At 44.8% G+C, this 22,537-nt stretch overlaps 1 protein-coding gene across 1 annotated transcript; it reads left to right on the forward strand.

The window, feature by feature from the left end:
• The first annotated feature begins 27 nt into the window (after positions 1–27).
• mylipa (myosin regulatory light chain interacting protein a) lies at positions 28–17,388 on the forward strand. The gene is made up of 7 exons (XM_062409992.1): positions 28–271; positions 2,074–2,264; positions 11,282–11,467; positions 12,767–12,964; positions 13,066–13,230; positions 14,045–14,468; positions 15,727–17,388. The coding sequence occupies exons 1-7, from the start codon at positions 185–187 to the stop codon at positions 15,925–15,927; spliced, it is 1,452 nt and encodes a 483-aa protein (XP_062265976.1). The 5' UTR covers positions 28–184; the 3' UTR covers positions 15,928–17,388.
• Positions 17,389–22,537: the final 5,149 nt, after the last annotated feature.

Consider the following 22,537-nt stretch of genomic DNA (forward strand, 5'->3'; position numbering starts at 1 on the left):
TCATTGATATAGGCTACAGCTGGTGGCCGAGGATTCGCCACACGGAGGGAAAGAGTGAGAAAGTGACGAGGGATCCATGAAGGGGTTTTTTAAGTGAAGAAGGTTCGAGTATTGTGGGACTGTTTGAGAAGGGTGGCTCACACACCCGCAGAGCGACACAGGACACGCGGGACGGGGAAATAAGATGCTCTGCCACGTTACTCGTCCGGATTCGGTGGTGATGGAAGTGGAAGTTGACGGCAAGGCGAACGGTGAAGACTGTCTGAATAAGGTGAGCGAAACCTGTCGCCTTCATTCACGTGTTATCACGCTGTCAGGGGCTGTTTGTTTTACTCAACTTAAAATATTCAATAGCCATCAACTTTATCTTGTTTGTTTGTTTGTTTGTTTGTGTCTTATCACAGTAAGTAAACACGAGGAGACGGATGCTGCTTAGCGTTTGAAGTAGTTTACTTTATCGCTGCTTGACAAAATAATCGGTGTGAAGTTCGTCTCTGAGCAGAAACATCCACACATGCTTGTTGCACATGGAAACAAAATGTTCTTTCTCACGATGAGCCGAAACAACTCATGCATCTGCACGTTAACCTTTAAAAATGCATGCTCCCCCCAAAAATAGGACATGATATATATTTATGCAGGAAAAGTTTTGATGATAAAGTGACCTCTTCTTGCACAGCTCACTCAGAGGCTGGCGGCTTTGTTAAGGTTACTAGAGTTCATTCTTCTGCAGGCTCGCATCCTCCTCCACTCACTGAACCTCCCCCTCTCACACTCTGTTTTTCACTCCCTTCTAACTATGTTCATGCATTATGTTGCATAAAAGTTCCCCCCCCCCCCCCCCACCCACCCTGCTTTCGTCTGCTGCCTTCAGTTGTTTATTCCAACCCCTGCTAATACAGTGCGGAGCTATTTCGTATGCATGCCATATCCCCAACTTGCCTTGGGTATGAATGAGCTCTATCCCAGCCCCCGGGCTCCCTGCAGACGCTCAACAGCAGTTATGTAATGGCCTCTGCTGGGTGAGGGAAGGCGTGGGATTGTGGGTTTGTTCAGCCCCCTTATTTATTTATTTAACCCCAGGAGATCATCCTCCAACAAGTTCACTTGCACCCTATCATTAGCCGAGGAATATGCCTTTATCTGTGTGTGTGTGAGGGCAGCATCAAATCCACAGGAGCAAAGTGGTCAAAGCACTTCTCTCCTCTGAGAAACACACAAGTGCTGTTCAGGAATTCTTGTTGATATCTCACCGCCGTTCCAGTGACTTGGACTATCTCAGTCAAGGACGTGATAGTTGAGGCTCCCACACATTAGGATTTAGCTGGAGAAGGGTCGAAATGTTATTTGGGAAGTAATTAAAAAGTTTGTAGGAGCCTCGACCGGTGTGTGGACATTTCTTGTTCTTAAATCCCAAAGCTCTACCCGTTGTTCTGTGTCGCTGTGAGGCAGCCAACTGTTTCAGGATCTGAAAAGCTGTCTAAATGATCCGATATGTCTCCGTTCACTCGTCTCCACACCATTGGGTTTAGAGTTCTTAAAGAGATTTGGTAGCCCGTGGGGTGTAGCGACATCTGCCTTGTGATTTATTTATTGGAAAGCAGCGACCATGAATGTCGTTGGAGCTGATCTCCATTAGTTCTGACAAACCAAATGGAAAAACATATTTTCTGTTAAAATGATAACCCTTTCCCATGGAGTACAACAATAGTACGACCACATGACATGAAAATACACTAAACATACCTGATGAACCAAGCAAAAAACTAATTCTGTGGTGGGTTAGAATATGATACTACGAGTAAAAGTTAAAAACACTAACAGAGAAGCTAACTTAAAACAGACTGGAGTACATGACAGAAATGGTAAGGGTTGAAGTGGGAGACACAAAAGTGGACATAGTGGTTTAGGTCTTTACCCAATTTTTCACCTTGGCAATGCAGGTTTGTGTTGTTATAGAAATGAAACGATTTTGAATGCACATTGGATTCTGTGACTTACAACACTTCTGTTTAATTGGCACACTTTGTCTAAAACCCAACTCTGTGACCCCCTTCTCTCGTCTCCCCCCAGGTTTGCAGAATGTTGGGCATAATTGAAGTGGACTACTTTGGGCTGCAGTTCACCGGCAGCAAAGGGGAGAACCTGTGGCTGAATCTGAGGAACCGCATATGCCAGCAGATGGATAACGTGACGCCGTGTCGACTGAGGCTGCGGGTCAAGTTCTTCGTGGAGCCCCATCTCATTCTGCAGGAACAGACGAGGTTTGTTTACCCACCTCACGCGCTGCAAGGCCATTGTGTGTGCGCAGCATGTAAACTGTCACATAAGTCTTGACGGTTTGACACAACATTCATATATTTCCCCTTCAAGGAAATGGAACAAATTAGCAAATACAGTTGTGTTTAATTGCTTCCTCTTATTGAAACATACACAGCAGCTCCCCCGCAGAGCCGCCTGTCACCTCTTTAATTAAATGCGGTCTATTGTTTTATTTCCTTGTGGCCTCACATTACACGCAATGAGGAACACATGCTAGCGAAACAAAGCCATCGTTAGCCAGCTCCCAGGGCATAATCTGATCACTTGTTTCCAGTACAGTGGAACGCCCTGCAGTAACCTCTTCGCTGAGCCCTGCCGGGGTTACTACAGGTCATTTAGAAGCTGCACCAGACAGGAAATGTGATCCAGCAGCTCTGGGACTGTGCTGCTCCGAGGCCAACCCCCCCCGGGGACCCTCTGTGTGACAGCCAGGGACCTCTGCCTCTGCCCCCATTCAACTGGGGATAGCTTCTGTCGTGCTTCTTTTTGTCGCGTCGATTGTTTTGTGGCCATTTTTGTCCCAACAAAAGCACAGCCCACGGTGTGACATTAGTGCAGATGCTGTTTGGAAACCGTGCCACAGGCTCGGTGCAGGGTGTTGTCAAGGTTTTTGTTTTCACAGGAGTATGTCACCATCACGAGTTACTGCTCCAGCTGGTTTTCATAATCATTGTTGTGATCGTTTCTGGAGGTATCAGGAAATGAATGTGCAGCTGAAATATGTTGGCTGTATTTCTTTTGGCTTTTAGACTCTGCATAACAAGTAACATCTTGTAGGCACATCTCCCCTCTCTGTGCCGTATCGACTCAAGCACAAAGCTCGTAGTCAGAACAACACGAGATCCAGACTCCGTATCCCCCAGCCCCACTTGTCTTTTAAGTTATAAGTAGTTGGTGCGCTTGCTGCCCTCAGAGCCTGTGCATAAAAAAAGACGAAACTTGTGTATCTGGTGTGATGCTGCAGATCTTGTTTTCCCTCCAGGCAGTGTCACACGTGTTTGCTGCTGGAGGATTGCTTCTGAAGCACAGGCACACCGGAGGGGGAAATCTTTTGGTGTCTTTTTAAGCTCGGCCACGCTGCTCTCGCCCTCATTCTCTCTCACTCACACTCACACTTTCACACACACACACACACACACACAGCATGCCTCGAGTGCTGTTCATTAAACTGACATGTATCTGCCCTGGCCAGGATTCTGTCTGGCATTCCAGCCGGCTCTCTTGTCTTCTCCTGAGTTCACCCACTGCCCACCACCATCAGCTCTTTGTCCCATCCTCTCTTCGCTGGAAAGATATCAACCTCGCTCCATCTTGCAAAGAAAGACAATTTGTTTATCTCTGTTAGACACAAACTGTCCCGGCCTGAAGCTTCCTCCTTGTCCCCCCCATCTCACTCTCCATCTCTTCATACACGGGCCCATATTTGGCAGCCCTTTTGAAGAAGAAGAAAGTGAGCGGCAGCGGCGGAGGGGGAGGATACTTGGCAGGCTGTGCTCTGACCTCCACTAGATTAGCAGGGGTTATCAACAGATGGCTGGTGTCGGGCGGGGGGAAAAAGGTGAGATAAAGATGTGAGGTGGCAGGCAGGGCTGCGTGGAGTCGCTGCGAATAGATCTTCACGCATGGCACTTATTTCTAGTTGTCTGCTCATTTTGGCAGCTTTCATGAGATGTGATTTCATTAAAGTGGTGGGGCAGAAAACGCACTGGGTTCAGAGTTTAGAAATGTGGGGAAGATATTAACTGTGGACAGCAAGCGGCACACGTATAGTGGAGACTATACTGCCTTTACAAGTGTCATGAATATACATGTATATGATATTTCTTTGAATTACTCATGTGTATTTAATGTTATGCATCAATCATCATGTTTTTAAATCAAATCGGTGCTTTGAGGATCTGCAAGGGTCCTTTCCCCCTTAAATCTTGTGTTCTCACCTTTGACCTACTTAAGGCGTGCACACAAGTTGCTCCGACTGCAGGCATGTTCCCAGGCAGGCAGTTCTCCTCACCACCTACACATGCAGAAAACCTTCCTTTTTTGCACATTTCTGTTACTTGCATGCCTGCAGGCAGTTTTCAGTGATTTTTAATTCAGATATATTCTAATGCCTGCATGAAGAAAATTCAGTTTTCATAGCAGGCGTGTTATACTTACAGTGGAAAGCAAAGTTAAAGATAATCTTAGTCGGTAAACAAGTTTAAGAGTCATTGAAACCTTAGTTCACACACTCGACAAAACAGTGGAGCATGTTTCTGCAGCTCAGTAATTACTAAGTGTGTCAGGGCTGGAGTAGAGGTTCTTAGCAATGTATAGGGTAATGCAAAGGAGCCTTTATGGTGCAACAACTCTCTGCTGAGATGAGGGGTGGGCCCCATCTACACCCTCCTTATAGGGGTTATTACATAACCTGCACTGGACTGAGCGAACAGAGCTGCTTATATAAGCAGCTGTGAACTGCGCTGCCACGTAAAGCCCTGCAGTTCACTTGAGTGTCGTTGCTCACATGCAGCTGACTGTTTGAACACATTGCGTTAATTAGTTCTCTTCTTTAGTAGGGACGACTTTTGCTATAAATGGAAAGCATCCTATCAAGACTCAGTCACATTTTCATAGTATTTGAAACAGCAGAGTGGCACAGACTGCTGATATCACACAGTCTGGTCTGATTGTCTTCAATCTTTAATATGTTACCTATAAAGGATTTGGTAAGATTATTTTATGGTACACAACCAAAGTGCAGTTCATATCAAATTCATGATGTGGCCCCTTTCTTCTGTGCTTCATTCCTTCAAACCTCTATTTGAACTTCTCCTTATTGTAAATGTAGACTCTTGACCTGACTTTTTCTCCTCTTCTGTTCAAACCTTCCAGAAGTTTGAGATAGTTTGTTCACTGCAAGTTGCTTCCAAAAGCTTAATGATGTTTTTTGTTTTATAAAACATCTGATTTGGAATCATCTGTTTTTCCAAGATGTATCCGCTGAGTTTTTGTTACAGGAAACTTTTTTTATTGGTTAAGGGAGACTGATCGGAGGGCCTCAACAACATCTTATCTGCACCATTTAACACCACTTGCTATGGGGGTTGTTCCTGGTTTAAATTTGAATGTTTCCCCTTCATTAGCCCTCGTATTTAGTATTCTGATCAGGCAAACTTTGGATACCCTCGGAGGGCACAACTTGAAGCACAGGCTTTATCAGAGGTCCCAATTGTTAACCTGTTTACCCCTTATTGGGGCTTAGCTTATCTTTAACTTGCAGCCAAACCAAACAAGTTCAATCATTACTCCTTTTAATTGTTGCATCTCAGCAAGAGTTTATCAAAAATATATTTTTCTTTCCACATGAAGATCGCATTACCTAATACTGTCGTGAAGTAAAATATAAAGTTATTAGACAAAATTCAAATTTAAATACCCAGCGATCACATGCAAGTCTTTTTCACCACGCAGGCCAAAGACATGCTCGTTGTGGGGGGATGGAGACTTATCCATTTTCCTATCTTTGTGTTGGCCTTGTGACCTACTATTGATCTGTGCAGGGGTTTTCCTTGCCTTCCTTGTGCTTGGTGGGATAGGTTCCAACACTATATAGAGTTTGTTGAACAGACAAACTGAGAAACGTTTTAATAGTAGACTTTTGCATGGATGTAACACCAAGTTTGCATGAAGGGTGATTCATTTTACTGCACAAGCACACCAATTCCTGTGCAGCACAACTGGCCATTGCACAAAAGAAGCTTACAACATGAAGTAGTTGTAACTTGCATTGGTTAGCCATGTAAAAAACCCTGACGAGAGAATATTCTCTGGCACAAAATGCAGACATTCCACGAATATATTTGGCAAAATCAAATCAAAGCAAAGTTTACACCTGACACATTTGCATTCTCCCCCATCAATAATTAGCCTCCACATTAATTTCTTTCTTCCGTCATTTGTTCTGAACCCGAGTAACCGCTTTGCCTTCTCTGAAGACATATTAATAGCCTTTGCCCAAGAATAGCCGAATTGTTGAACTTAGGGACAGATGCTGGTTTTTAATCACCAGTTTACCCTCCAGTACAAAGCCACTGCCAGTTACCAGAGGCAATCATCATACAAACGGCTTCTTTGTTTTATAGCTGTGTACTTCTCAGGCCTTGTATGTTATCTTTAGTGCTTAGAATTACCATTTTACAACTCTCTGCTGAATAACACAATTAAAGCTTCGGCAAGTATTTCAGTCTCTTCACTTTCCTGTCAGGCCACACCCACTCAAAGAAGACGTTCAGCAGGGTTTACTATAGTTCATTGACCGCTAGTAACCTCACAGCACACAGCCCTTGGCAGTTTGTCATTTGACTGGCTTACAAATCGCATTGTGCAGAGCACGGCCGATGAGGTCTGAAATGTGACTGTTGATTGGCTGGATGAGCGGCAGTCTCCAGGCAGGGGTTTTAGGTTTCACTTTGCGGGGACTTTTTGTTCTTGTGTGCGGTGAGCCAGCTGACTTACTGCCGTGGATATACACACACCGGCGTTGAGAGGAAACAGAGTTTGGTTTTACAGACGGGCGGAGAGTTTAGTTGACTTACTCAAAGGTTTTCTTTGCTTCAGCCACATTGTTTTATTAAAAGAAACTGCAAATACGCTCCCATCTGAGTCTGTGTCAAATGCACAAACTCGGCCGTTTGGGATATTTTGGTGTTTGGAGTTTCACGGTTCAAAGACTGTAAAGAAGAAATGATCATCATCCCCTTTAGCTCAGCTCTGCAGCCACTGACCTATTTTCAGATATTCTTTCTCAGTCTTCAGGCCCACTTTAATTTAATTATTTCAGCCAGGCAATCAAGTATTCAAAGTTTGCTGCAGCTCTCCACATGGTCCCCCCAACACTCTCCCCCTCCTCAGCCACTGTGTTGAATAGCGTCTATATCTCCCGTGCTCTGCTGGCATCTGCAGCAGTATTATGTCTGTGAATGACTCAGCCTTTGATTTCCATGCAGGACAAAGCGTTGAGGAGGTGTAGACACTGTGAAACGGGGAAAGTGGTACAGGAGACTTTGGTCTGAGCAGAGACTTCCTGACATTCAGTCTGTGTGTCTGGTGTGTTAGCGAGGGCCAGGCTCGAGGACGGGAACAACACAATGCTCTGATGACTGCACTGCTTTCTTTTCACAGATGACTCCGTAGTGATGCAAGTCACATTCTGCACATGTCGCACTAGTAACGTATGTCGGCCCCTTGAAACTGTGGATCGTCACTCCAGAGAGCAAATACCCGAGCAGTCCCCGTTAGAAACTAATCAATCAGGATCCAGACTTTTATTTGGATCTCCCTGTTGTTCCAAACTTGAACTGGTTCTTCCTGAGGTCATGCCCCATCCAAAAGTTTCATATAGATTTGTTAAGCTGTTTTTGCGTAATACTATATGATAGCTAGATGAATAACTAGCGCAGACTATAACAACATCCTCGTCAAAAATAATGACACACAGCGGGGGGGTCTGATAGCTGCTATTAGCCCCATTTATATATAGATACCGCTCTGCTGCAACATCAAAGCTTAGGCAGTCAATAGGATAACAATAGAATGAGAGAAGATAAAAACAAAGTCATAGAATAGTTAGAGCCAGCAAGTAAACTTAGAATGAGTCCATCCTTTGGCATACAAACGGATTAAACGGGCTAAAAGCAAGTAAGTAAGATTCAGGAATGGACAGTTCAAAGCCTCAGAGCAGTTGGGCCTCAGTCGAGTTTTAAAAGTCTCAATAGAGGTCGAACACTTAATGGATGAGACATTTGTTATGGTTAGTGGTTGACTTGTGTGGTTTTGGTGATTAAAACATTTGGACCGTCGCTAACATGCACAAAGACAAACTGTGTATAGGGGGAGGGAAATACAACTGACTTAATTACGTAAGAATAACAATACCAAACTGAGGAGGGACCTGCAACACTTCAGAAAAGGTTTCACTTTGACTCCACTACGGATCTGTACTCATCTGTAAGCGGAAACTGATTAGACGCTTAGAATTTTGAATGACAAAATGCCATGTTCACAAGGTGTTGTGCAGAGAGTCAAAGCGGATCAAAGGAGCAACAGTCCCGCCTTGAACAGGCTGTGGAAAGGAGGCTAATGAGTGAGATCTGTCACAGCACGAGGGCAGATTTAAGTCCTGCTCTTCAGTGGAGCCTGGTCCCTTTGGCGTGAGTCACAGTGAATTGCACTCACTGCAACATCTGCCTGGTTGTTTGAGCACAGGAGTCATGTGTTCATTCTTTTCTCTCCTGGCTTGTCACCTTGGTTACGGCCCTCTGGAAACCCTGAGTGGTTTATAAAGATCCTTTTTTTTTTTAACACATCCTGTCACTTCTGGATGAGGCTATTAGTAAAGTTGTTTTTCGATATTTGGCCTCAGAGACACGCGTTTGTGGACACTTGTTTCTCTGATGTCCCGAGCGTGGGACCGCGCTCGACAGGTGCTGAGGCTTATCAACGCCACCTGAGCAGATGATCCTCGGACAGGTGTCTGAGAAGCTCCCTGCTTAATATAGAGGAGAAGCAAGTGGAGATAGAAGTACATTGTTTTAGATCAACCTGACAAACCCATGTATGTTACAGCGTGTTTTAAATTGCAGCTGTTTAGCAGAAACAGTAGAAATATGCTGTTTGCCTCTGGACCTGAACTCGTGGTTGTTGCTGTCAGTCATGTTTTCCTCGTGTCAGGTGCAGATCTGCTGCCTCTCCTACGCCCTTGGCTATCGATGTACTAGAGTTACCTCTAGACAAGTCTGTTAACCCGTGTTACCGTTCCGTAGGTAATAGATGTTTACCTAACAGGAGGAATTCTGGAAAACACTTACACCTGTTTATACACGCATGTGTGAACCAACAACACTGGGTCACGCAGGATTCAGGTGTCTCGCTCCCCAGACCCAGTGGCGAAAAATACAGATCTGATCCTCGTGGTCACAGCTCACTGGTGGAGTGAATCAACAGCGCCACACTAACAGGCCTTGAAACATTTAAAGAGATTTAATGCCTTGCTCAGTGGCCCAGTGACCGATCTTAACCTCTTATCAATCCCCTGTCTGAACTAGAGTAACCTCCGCTGCTTGCCCTATAGTGACTCCCGCTCGGCGCCCTGTAACAAACTCCCAGTCCAGCCGGCTCTATTGTTTTCATCAGGCAGGTAGCTAACTGGCAGCGCTCCGTCACATGACGCCTGCTGGGCCTGACACAATAGAGGGCATTGTTTGTGTGTGTGAGTGTGTTGAGGGGAATGGGATGTTTAACACCAAATCAAAGCGCTGTTTGTTATGCCTGAGGCTCGTCAGCCATGGAGCTCCGTTGTTATGGTCTGGCTTGATCGGGGGTGGTGTAAACCGACTTTGTTTGTGTGCCTCACAGCTGCCTGCGCCTCGGTTGTTGCTCCATGGAAGCAAAGTGAATGTGCGCGTTGGACGAGGCGTGTCCGTGTTGTTGTTGCACACCGAAGCGGATTACACTACACACGTGTGTTTTCAACCACCAGGGGAGCTCAGCTCCCTCAAGAGTCTGGAGCAGCAGGATGTGTGCTACGTCCACTCAGAATGTCCTTTTTAAGCAAATGTCCTAAAGTTGCAATGTGACCTAATTTGCACAAATGTCTCTTTTTGCATCGTGCCTCAGAGAGAACAGGAGCCCAAGGGGGATTTTTGTGTTGAAAGGTTTCAGACAGTTTGCTTCGGTCTCTGGTGGTTTCAAATAGTCACAGCAAAACCTGTCAGCACAGGATGCTGAGGTCAGAGAGATGAATTCTCGTGAATAGATGATTTCAGAATGATTATGGATGCAGAGCCTACAACGTGTGGTCGGGGGTTTATTTATGTCACTATGAGTTGCACTGGTTATTTTAGCTGATGGGAGAGACGACAGAGAATGGAATTGAATGATGTCATGGTTTTAAAATGACACATCTCTGGTCACCATCGACGCCAGCAGGGAGAAAGCTGCCGGGCAGGTTTGTGGTACCAGCAGCTGGTCTCCTTCAGCAGGTTGGTGCCTGTTCAATCTCCTTAGGTTACTGTGTCACAGGTCAGGTGTCCAGGTTACTAGAGTTCAACGCTCCTCATGATGCAAGGAGTCGGTCAGGGTGTTTCTCCTTTAACGTTTCGTCTCCTGCTGCTTGGCGGAAAGAATTCCTCACATCTCCTGGTCAAAACAATGGAAAGGCCCCGATGTGCCGTGGCTCTGGTTTTTTGAGAATTTAGATGTTTTTCTTGGCCACGCCAGAACTCACTGTTCCGATTTTGAATCCTTCATCCCAAGTAACAACAAAAGCTTGTTGACCACTGTTAATCTTTGAACCATTCCCCCCTGACTATCGCTTCATACACCTGCATTATTATGAAAAAGGAGATTTTCCCTGTGTCTGGTGAAATAAGATCATTCGTAACTTGGTTTGCCTTTTAAATGGGAATTGTAACCCTCAACATTGCACTGTGGTGACTCAGCAGATACTGTACATGCTCAGTTGTTCATCAGGTTAATTATCTCTACAGCAGAAAAATGTGAGCTGGTCTTGTATCGTCTTTCCCTTTCTTAACTCTCACTTTCAGATTCTATAGTGAATTCACTGTTACATAGGAAGCGGTTATTGTGTGTTTTGAGGAACAGTTTGAAGAAGCGAAAGTAGAGCCACTGTGACAACTGAACAAATATCGCAGTTGCCCTTTTCCTTCTGCAACACACACACACACACACACACACACACACACACACACACACCTGCTGTCTTTGGTGAAATTCTACCCTGTATTGACCAGCTGCTGGAGTGTTTGCCCCCAGACATCGTGACTCCTCAACCATTACACATGAAACACTGGTTGGAGGAAAAACACGTTTGTGTGTTTTGTAGTTTAGTTAAAACGTAATATACCACAATCATTAAGTGTTCCATTTAGATCCTTATGTTGTCTTTTCTCTCCACCAGACACGTTTTCTTCATGCACGTGAAGGAGGACCTGCATAACGGTCACCTACGAATGGGCTCGGAACAAGCGGAGGAGCTGAGCGCGCTCCTGGCTCAGGCGGAGTTCGGCGACTACAACCAAAACACGGCGCAGTACTGCTACTCGAAGCTGTGTGGAGAGGAGCCCAGCACTGCCACCATCAACAGGTACAAAGCCCCTTTCCAACGGTCAGAACCCCTCCACACTCAGGATCTTCTTCTTGTCCTCATCTGACTGCAATTTTCAGGGTTGATTTGTGACCTTTTACTTTGTATTGCTGTATGTATAAATGCATATTTATTTTATTCTTATTTATTTATTTTTCAATGTTTTACTCTTTATTGTACCCTCGGCACCATTGTAAGTGTTTTTTCCGAGGCTTAAATAAATAAATAAATAATCAATCAATCAATACAAACATCAGTGACCTGAATTCCTAGGTATTGATGTTAATTGGGTTAATTCACACAAGTAGACCGGATGTAGAAAAGGGTTTTTGATGGCTCATATAGGAGCACGTGTTCTGGCCAATCATTGGAACCTGACCTTTTCACTGTCGGCTCCCCTGGCGCTCTGCCCCCTCACTCTCTCTGAGCGGCGCAGGAGTCCGCTCCATAAAGACGTGATGAAAAGGAAATAATGGATCATAGCAATGAGCCATGAATGGTTTAAAGTGCCAGCTGGTGATCAAGATAAGGACATTTTTTTAGAAGAAGTATTGAAAAGGTACCCGATTTGAACGGACAGTCTTTCGTCATGTCTGCTTTGTAAGCCAGAGAAAGGTTTATATCTGAGGTGACAGATTTTAGATAAGACTGTGTGTGTGAATCCTGTTTGACAGCTATTACACACACACACACACACAGACACACACAGACACACACAGACACACACAGACACTAGCCAGATCTCCGATACGCCCCTTTGACCGGATCCGCCCCCAGAATCTACCGGGATCTTCCTCAGACTTTGCCTCATCCCTCCACATCCCTCTCCGCAGCAGCGCCTCTCATGCCTTCAAGTGTCTGGGCCTTTATCCAGGAACATCCGCAGCGTTTCCATTTGAAGTGCCTTCTGGAACCACTGGCGCTGTTCCTCAAATGTTCCGCTTCTTAAATGATACATTATCAATCCCCATCTGCCCAACACGCTACACTAAACTTCATCCATATGCTGTTTTGAGACAGCAGGCACGGCCAGTCACTGCTGCACCTTCACTTAACCCCAGCTTGTTATGTATGCAGGGGAATGTTATGAATTCCCCAAGTAGCTGAATTCTATAACTTTCGTAGAATCTTGTTTCAGCTGTGGATCAATACGGTGTATGCATATGTGCTGTGGTGCATTTCCCACCAAAAACTCACCAGTCTTACATGTATCCTGCTTTTATAACCCACCTGTCACAATCTATGTTCCTTTTTATATAATCATACTTAACCGGATCGTCTCTTCTCCCCCTGCTGCAGTGTGGTATCCAGACACAAAGCTCTGGAAGGTTCGAGTCCGGGCTCGGTGGAGTATCAGGCTCTGCAGCTGGTCTCCTCTCTGGAGCATTACGGCGTGGAGTGGCACTGGGCCCGGGACGCGCACGGCCAGCGGATGGCCATCGGAGTCGGCCCCGAGGGAATCGCCATCTGCAAGGAGGACTTCAGTTTAGTCAACAGGTTCGAACCTCCGGCTTGTCGTCCTGTTTTAAAGTGATGGATTTCAAGTTGTTTAATTCTTGTCTTACACAATCCTCTCTCTTTGTGCTTCTTTTTTTTAGAGTCAGCTATCCCATCATTCAGATCGCCACCCAGTCGGGGAAGAGTGTGTATCTGACGGTCACCAAGGACACAAACGACAGCGTGGTGCTTCTGTTCAAGCTCATCAGTAACCGGGCAGCCAGCGGTCTGTACCGGGCCATCACAGAGACGCACGCCTTCTACAGGTGACGTTTGGCATTTGACCCCAGATCAGTGATTCTCATCCTCTCTGATGCATCGTTTCTGCCCTCCAATAAATCAACACTGCCTTTGAGATTAGACAGTTGGAGTCAGTTGACTTTAGCTCACCTCATGAGGTGAGCAAAGATGATAAAATTAAATTTGAATGTCCCAGCCACAGTTTGTAATAAGAATGGAAGCAGTTTATTGCCGTCTGTTCTCGTAGATAACGAGATGTGGGGGAAACCCTGACCTTATGCAGCTGTGCTGGGCCACTAACTGGTCCCCTGTCCTCTTTTTATGGTTCACATTCATGCAAAGTGGGACACAGGAAAACATGCCCTTGACCTGATGGAACTGTGGCTCGCAAATGACAATCTTAACTGAAAACGAACAGGAACGCCTTTTTCTTTCCATAGTGTGTACGCGAGCGCTTGTGTCCAATTTGCATTGAGCAGGGACAATTCAAATGGCTGAGCTCAGTCAAAAGATACAAAAGACAGCTCACGGCTTTGGTTTCACGCAGGGGCTTCAGCTCAGTTTTTATTTTTTTCAGCTGTTTGCTCAGAAACAAGTGTCCAGTGTTTCTCCCACTGGTGAACGTGGCAACAGCACAAACATGAGGTGTCATCTGTATAAACAGTGCGAGGGGGATGTTAAATAAAGGCAGACACACACACACACTGCAGTGAGTGAGGAAGTGATATAAGGGAGATCCATTAGTGAAGGAAGAACTGGGACAAATGCTGCAGATTCAAGGTCAAGTTGTCACGTCTGAACTACAGCCATTAATGGATGAATTGTTGTTTTCATTTCCAGGTGTGACACGGTAACAAACGCAGTCATGATGCAGTACAGCAGAGACTTCAAGGGCCACCTGGCCTCCCTCTTCCTCAACGAAAACATCAACCTGGGCAAGAAATACGTGTTCGACATCCGCCGCACCTCCAAGGAAGTGTACGACCACGCCCGCCGCACGCTCTACAACTCGGGCGTCTCGGACCTGGTGTCCCGCTCCGGCAGCGGCGAGCGTGCGTCCCCCCCGAACTCCCCGAGCCGGGACGACCAGCAGGACGAGGGGCTGGACTGTGGCAGCTGCCAGCAGAGCCGAGCGCTGCAGGAGAGGCTGCAGAAGCTCCGGGAGGCGCTGCTGTGCATGCTGTGCTGCGAGGAGGAGATCGACGCGGCGTTCTGCCCCTGCGGCCACATGGTCTGCTGCCAGACGTGTGCAAATCAGCTTCAGGTGAGGCTACAGACTTCTCCGTGCACTTGAGGATACATACTGACGTCACCTCTACCCACTTATATAATTAGCCAATCAGGCATGAGCTTGAAAACCAGAGGATTTGAGGTTTTGTTTTTTTTGGTTTGGTTCTTGACTTAAGACACTTGGCATGATTTGTCTTTAATTACAGCCTCTCATCCTTTTATGGCCTTTAAGCAACAGCCAAAGCTTTGCCTACACTCTGCTGACCTGGTTGTCCCCTCACTTAATCAGCTAAATGTTGCCTACCTCTTTGTGGAAGCAGATTGAGTGCGTCTTTATGCGGGGATTATAGCAGCCGAGCAAATCTCTCCTCTAACTCAACAAGGAAACCTAACCCCAGCTTACAGACGTGCGAATGAGTCAGTAGAAGCTCGGCACAAGAAAAGGACAATCTCATTAGAACAAGTGTTCCTGATTTAACTCACCGTGCTCTTTTATAATAACAGAATTATTTGTTTAATAACCTGAGAGATTTCTTATAATTTGCCTGAATGAGTCGACTTGAGTCTGAAGAGCGACTGATTGTGGTCCCTCACTCTCTTGCCTTGCACTCGCTGGTTTTACATTTTGTCGTGTGTGTGATAAATTCTTATTTTACGAGTTCATAAGAAGATTCAATGCAAAATTTCCTGGATAAGCATATTATTATTTATTGCCAAAGGCTAATGGGCCCCTAAAGGGTATTCATTAATTAGTTGGACCACTTAAAATCTGTCTCGAAGCACAAGTGATCACTTGTATCAGATCCAACCAAGCATGTGAACACACCGTTCTCTGAAGCTGAACGTTTATACAGATGCAATATGCTAAAGGTTTCTTCAAGTTGTTAAAAAGTCTTCAATTGAATCTGAATCTTAAACTCTTCCAATATGTTAAAATATTTCATACTAACCTAACCAGATCATAATTATGTTTATGTCCATTAACGCCATCTCATCGCTCGTTAGATTATATTTATGAACTAAAAGCACTATGATTGATTCTACTAACTCTTGGTCAGAATTTATAGCAGCCCGCTCAGCTAGACTCTGAGAAAGATGATGGCCTGGGGTTTCCAGGGTTATTCTCCCCTAGGCGACTTCACATTATCTTTAATTATAGCAAAATAATCATGGGACTCGCATGTTCCCTCACCTCTGTCGTACTTGACATGCGTCCTAAATTGCATCCGTTATGGCTTTTAAAGTCCCTGTAGTACACTGTGATCCTAACCCTGCTCTCTCTCCTGCCTCAGCTGTGTCCCGTGTGTCGGTGCGACGTGGAGCACGTGCAGCACGTCTACCTGCCCACCTGCACCAGCCTGCTCAGCCTGACGCTGACCGACAACCACCACCACCACCACCACAGCAGCGTCCCAGCACCCATCCGCAGGGAGCCGGCGTCCCCCCACACCTGCACCCCCACAGAGTACGAACATAAGATCTACCACACATGAAGACGACTCCGCCTAGGAACACACCAAACTGCATCCTGAGCACTCTGGAGCTGAGACCAGGCAGATTCTGGATCCCACAAGGGAGGACCCGTTTTCTGATCCTTCAGCGTTTCCTGCCAGCAACTATCACACAGAGAGACTCTGAGCAAAATCAAAGATCAACCACTCCTTCAGCTTGTGTGCGTGTGTATGACTTGAGTGCTTTATTATTATTTCTGCGCTCTGGACGACTTTGTTTAGTTGTTTCTTAACATCTTTGCCGTTGGTTGTGTATCATTCTGTCCAAATCCTTTGTTTATTTCAAACATCATCCCTCGGCACAGTATGATTTTGGATTAGATTCGTATTGTCCGTGTTTATCGAATTATTGCATCAGTTGATCTGATCCAGAAAGAAACATTTGTATGTTTGTGAATTATGCTTTAGATTATTTTATTATTTGGTCCATATCAGGCTCCTAGCCCCTGAACCCGAACCATACGCTGAACCTCTGGGTTTTACGCCAGCGAAACTCTCCACAATAGCTGAGTCATTATTTATTTTTTCATTTTAAAGCTTTTTCCGTTTTAAACTGTTTGCGAACTGAATTTTATGATCTAACAGAGTGAGATGCTTTTTTTATTTTTCTGAGATTTCATCTGTTTTTCATGTCCAATGTTTTTCCGAAGCCAATGAGGATGGATATGGAGGCGAAGCGGCCGTCGCTCTGGATGGAGCACTGTGTATTATAATGTGTGATGGGACCACCATTGCCTTGTTTGGGCGTCTTGTTATTTGAGCCCAATCAGAGCTGTATCTCGCTAACACTCCATCACCTCGAAACGGGTCTTGGTGATTTACTGCCACTTTTGTCCAAAACGAGCCTGGTTTCATAGATTCCTGCTCATTTACACGTCTCTGTAGAAATTAGGCAATTTATTTTGATATTTATGAACAAAACCATCCAGAGCAGCTGCTTCCTCTGAAATCCTGATATTCTTTAATTCTCTGGGTTTACTAGTGAGTTCTTTTTGATATTTTTTTAAAGGGTACTAGGAGATCTGCCTGTGCAATACTTGCTTTACTTTTGAAAAGCTTATTACGTTTTATTTAATTTAAAATACTATATATTTAAAAGAAAAAAAAACAACATTGTCACTTTACCAAGGAAGTTTTCTGTTTTGTCTGTAGGGGATTTGGCCTTAATGTAGCAGCATCACTGTTTATTATGAACTTTCCACAGACTTGCTTTTTTTTCTGGTAAGAAAAAGGAAAACTTAAAACGCTGACTTGATTAAGCTCAGTCACTGCAGGGGAAGGACTTTTATTTTCACGTTGTACAAGTCGCAATTTGTTTCTGTTTTCTGAAGCAAAAGCCAAGACATGCTCTGTAAGATAACTCTTAGATTAAATCTTTTTATATATATATATTCTGCTTTAACAAAAGAGAAAGTATTAATAAAGTTGTTTTTTAAAAACAAACGCTGATTGTGAAACTTATTTTTTGCTTTTAAAGGAACTTGTGCAGAAGCTGTTGGATTGAACTTGGGTTTAAAGGTGCAAGGAGGATTTTAATGGGCATGAGTCAGTAGTACATCTCTAACAATGTTAACGAAAATGAAAGATGGACTGGGACCACATCCTTCTACCAAATTTTGTAGTAAACCCTAGATGAGAGAACAGCAGCTACTTGTTAATCTGACCAGCAGTTTTTGTGTAATCGTGCTAAGAAACAATAATACAAATGTAACCTTCTTCAGGGCGCTAACAAGTTTTTAGCTGTAACCAGACCAAACATTTTTGGGAACCACTGCACCACGTAGATCAGCCACTTCCTCTTATGTATCATTCATGACAACGGGCCTTTGCTTCATAGGGCAGATTTTTTTTTTTTTATCATGATCTGAATAGTCACGACCTCTGGTTTGACTTTTGAAAAGGAGAATCAGTTTGCCTCTTGTTAAAACCCGGTCTCAGATGTCCAGAGTATGACGGTGAGGAGAGGATCTGAAAACACCCGCAGGCGTGTGAGGCTGCGTCAGGTGGATACCTGCCCTGACATCGCCCCCCCGGGTTTCCACAGCACCCCAGGTGGATGCAACACTGAAAGGTCAACGTGTCATTTGCCGTCATCAGGCTGGGAGAGGCTGCGGAAAGTCACACCGTCTGTGGTCCGGAGCGGCTCTGCCTGTTGATAAGAAATGACAAGCTCCGCTGGACTGTGATTTTAAAGTCTGGAAATAGATGAGAGAACAGCAGCTACTTGTTAATCTGACTCTGAACCCCCCCCCCCCCCGTCTCTCTGTGACCTTCTCCCTTTCCTCTTATCTGTCTTTTCTCTCTCTCTCTGTGTTCGGTGCCATTAAACAAACTCCAAGGACGATGTTGACAGGGAGAGGGGGGGGGGGGGCATATGAAGAAGGCTGCCATTAGCAGTCAGGCATGCAAAACTCAATAAGCAGCATCGGATCAAATCTGACTGTGAAGTTCTACTTTATCCTCAAGATACGAGGAGGTGGAATGAAAGAGATCGGGCTTCACAACAGGGACAGGATGAAGTCTCGACCTCTGCGCAGGCGACGCATTAAAAACAGGAAAAGTCACATCAGGAGAAAAAGTTGACACGCTTCCAGTATTATGATATATTACTAGAAAACCCCAGAAAAAGGGCTGTAAGCACATAAGCTCTTTTGGAATGTGAAAATTCTGAGAACAGTTGCTTTTGTCACACTAATCCTAAATGTGTCCAATACAACTACACACAGCTGCATTAATCCCGTGTGGAGAAATGACCAACAGACTGTGGATGGTTGAAGTGAGCAGAGGGAGACATCAGAGGACAAGTAGAAAACTGAGAACTGAGGGGGTTGAGGTTAGTTAAGGTTTCTCCAGGTTAAAATACTCCACATGACTAAACTTCCATGAAGTTTCGAGGAAATCTGATTCAACAGTTTTTGCGTAACCTAGCTCACAAGCAGACACGTCACCTCCTCTGTGAAGGTAATGCATAGATACTGAGGGGGGGGGGGGGGGACAAATTACAATTACAGTTTTTATGGTGAGTTGTGACTGTGGGAAGAGCATGTGCTGGACAGACGACGGGCCTACACACTAATGTGTTTTTTAACCTCTACAGCAGATAAACAATAGTTGGAGCCTTGTAGTATTCAGCATTGTAGAAGCAGGACTGTGTTTGTGACTCTGATGTGACCCAGCCTTTGAGCAAACCTTCCCAAAATGACATGTTTACAAGAAACGGATGGAGGTGGTGAAGAGTTTCTAATCGAAGAGACAAGAGGAGGGAAGTCCATGTTAGAAAATAGGAGCATAAATAATCAGAGTAAGTCCAAACATGTCAAACTGGGTCTCTGAAGACCTGCCATGCTTTTTTTAGCGTATGACCTTTGACCTACTTCTCCGCAGTTTGAGCTTGTTATTGTTATTTTTACATTTCCACCTATTTAGGGCGAAATCCGTGCGCAAGCCGCGTCCCGCTGACGGAGTGGAGACGTCATCTGGCTGCAAGTTTCTGGTTTGAACTTCACAACACCGAGCTGCTCGTGTTCCCCCAACGGTGAAGATCCTCCTTCCTCCTCATTACCTGGATCCCTCAGAGGGAGGAAACAAATGGAATACCTAAGTTGTCGTCATTTCATCTCGCGCCAGGAGGAGAGCATCAAAGGGCCTCGCCATCTTCACGTGCGCCCACGGCCACGTGGTTCTCACATCTGCCTGGCCCGGTGACACACACCGCCGAGGGAAACACGTAGCCCTGCTGGAGACGCTCGGAATGTTTCCTCTCTCAACGTGTGTGTGTGTGTGTGTGTGTGTTTGTGTGTGTTGTCTATGTGCCCGTGGGTCCACCAGCCAGCCGGCCACTGAAACAGTCTCAACAATGTTCCCTATGCAGAGAATTTCAAGTGTCATCGTTTGCACGTCACCTTTAGAGATTGTTATAGATAAATTTAGCGTCTGGAGCGATAATAGACGACAGAGGCTTTGCATTCTCTGTGTGGACAGAGTGTCTAACCTTCAGGATGAAGACTCACACATGTTATATTAATACCTCTTTTTATCACTTCCTCGTCATTAGCTAATATTAGGAGGTGATGGATGTCAATGAAACTCTTGGCTAATAGATTAGCCAAGAAAGAACAAATGACATGTACAGGAGTTTGTGATTTGGCGATTTTACATTGCGAGATTTTGACATTTTCACCAGTTTCCCGGGGAATTAGACGTGGATCTTAGTGAACAAAACTTGTTCTTCCATGTAAATAAGGATTTCAAGGATAAAAACTAACTAACGACAGACACCATCTTCTCACAAACACGAATATGAGATCTGTGATTTGGATAGGTGTTTATATACTTGCGTGATTTTAAGGGATGAATTAACGTAAAACTTTTAACGTAAACTTTAAATAAACCAGTGACATCGCGGACGTGCTGTGCTGAAGTTCATCTGCGGCTGGCTGGACTCATTAATGGCCATTCGGTCATAAACCAAAGATATGACAATGAACCAGTAAAATGTTGGAGCTGATAATGAGACAAGATTAAGAGTTAGGTAGTCAGCCCCACTGTGGTTCATCCTGAGGGAAGCAGGAACATTGGTGTCTGCACTAATTTCAATTGCAATGCATCATCAAACAGCTGTCGAGACATTTCATAAATGTGAACCTTACGTCAGGGGATCACTGAAATCTTTAAGGTGAGTCATCTGGGGACCATGAATGTCAAACACAGTCCATCTGTTCCTCAAAAGTAAAAAGCTCAGGGTTCACATTACCAGCTTTTGGGACCAGGGTCTCTTGTAGGTCAACGATGGTCAGCCAGTGAAAGTGACTCTTGACATAGATGCAATACAACTTTACTGTTCAAACAGAGATAGCTGCTCACTGCACTTTAACCTACAGCCGACATCAGACCTGAGACTACAGCTGCAGCTGAAACCACCTGAATCAGGAGACACAGATAACACCAAACGTACTGTCCTTATCAGGTTTATCGCTTTTCAGGCCTGTACAGTGCTTCTGACCTTATTCAGCACCTTCTAATCAATGCAGTTCACTGGGCCGGGCCAATGGGTTAAAGAGGGGTTGGTTTATAGCACCTGCAACTAGTTCTCCTCACAGTTGTAGATCATTCTGACTAAACTTTGTTCGATTCCCTTATTGAAATTTTGAAGCAGAGTTTTACACTGTTTACACCTGATCCATCTCTTTGTTTCAGGCGTTCAGTGAAGGGAACGATCATTTTCTCCGTCTTCATTCATGCTCCCCTTCCTGCACAGAGGGAATACAAAGCAAAGCGAGTCAGAAACAAAGTGGCACTGCTGCAATGCCGGTGACAAATAGACACATAAATATCACAAAGGCACATCGAGTTGCCAGGAAACACTTCAACAAGGAGAGTTGACCCCGGAGAGCTCAGCTCTACAGCTGTTCTCTGTCACTCTGCTGACACCTACTGGTCCAAGTTTGTAGTAACAGCCTCATGGATAAAAGATTAGGAAGTGAGGGTTTACTTTTCTTTGATTTTCAATTTAATGACATTAAATGATGCTCCTTTGTTAAAAGTATTTTGTAACTATAGCTCTTTAAAGCAAAAAAGCTCAGAACCTTCAATATTTAATAATTGCATTTATTGTTGAATATGTATTTTAAATACGTTGTTGCACTCATGTTTTGGGTTTGATATGAATGTTTAGGGCTGATTTATAAATTCCTAACATTACACTAAATAGTGATATTTAAGAATGAATGATGCTTTATATTTAATTAAGACCCATTAGATATATGTTGAGGAACATCAAGATAGATTGCTTTGAATGATTATACAAAGACTAATAAAAGTACTGGTAAAATGAATCCACAGCGAGTGCTACTACAACAATTATCATTATTATCATTGACAACCTCTTTTCTTCAGAGTGCGGAGTTGACGTTAGTGAAGCAGAACGAACGATAGATCATCAGAAGCATCAACACTTTATATGACTCACACTCCATCAGGAGAGATGAAAAAGTGATACAACAACACATGAAAAAACAACACCTCATGTTCTGCTCTGTGTCCACATGACTAATTCACGGCTTTTCCATTTCAGAGAGTTAATCAATGAACAACCTCTCACTGCTACACTGTTACACCTGCAATGCCCCATCTGGGCAGCAGGTGTGCTCTTAAGCACTGCAGTATTCAACCCACTGCAGTGCTGCCATGTGTGTGTGTGTGTGTGTGTGTGTGTGTGTGTGTGTGTGTGTGTGTGTGTGTGTGTGTGTGCTTGTGTTTGTAAGAGAGAGAGAAAGAGAGAGAGAGAGAATGTGTGTGTGTGTGTGTGTGTGTGTGTGTGTGTGTGCTTGTGTTTGTAAGAGAGAGAGAAAGAGAGAGAGAGAGAGAGAATGTGTGTGTGTGTGTGTGTGTGTGTGTGTGTGTATGCAGCAGCCTGGCTGGGACGGTGGCTTCCAGCTCGGCCACTGCTGCTCCTGCCACTCTGCTGAAGGAGAGGGGGGGAGAGAGAGAAGGCTGGAGGAGTGGAGGGAGACAGAGAGCAGAGGGGGGACGGAGAGACAGAGGGAGGCAGAGGGAGGGAGAGAGAGAGAGAGAGGGGTCCAGGCCCAAATAA

Source organism: Platichthys flesus, chromosome 17, assembly GCF_949316205.1.
Source record: "Platichthys flesus chromosome 17, fPlaFle2.1, whole genome shotgun sequence".
NCBI lineage: Eukaryota > Metazoa > Chordata > Actinopteri > Pleuronectiformes > Pleuronectidae > Platichthys > Platichthys flesus.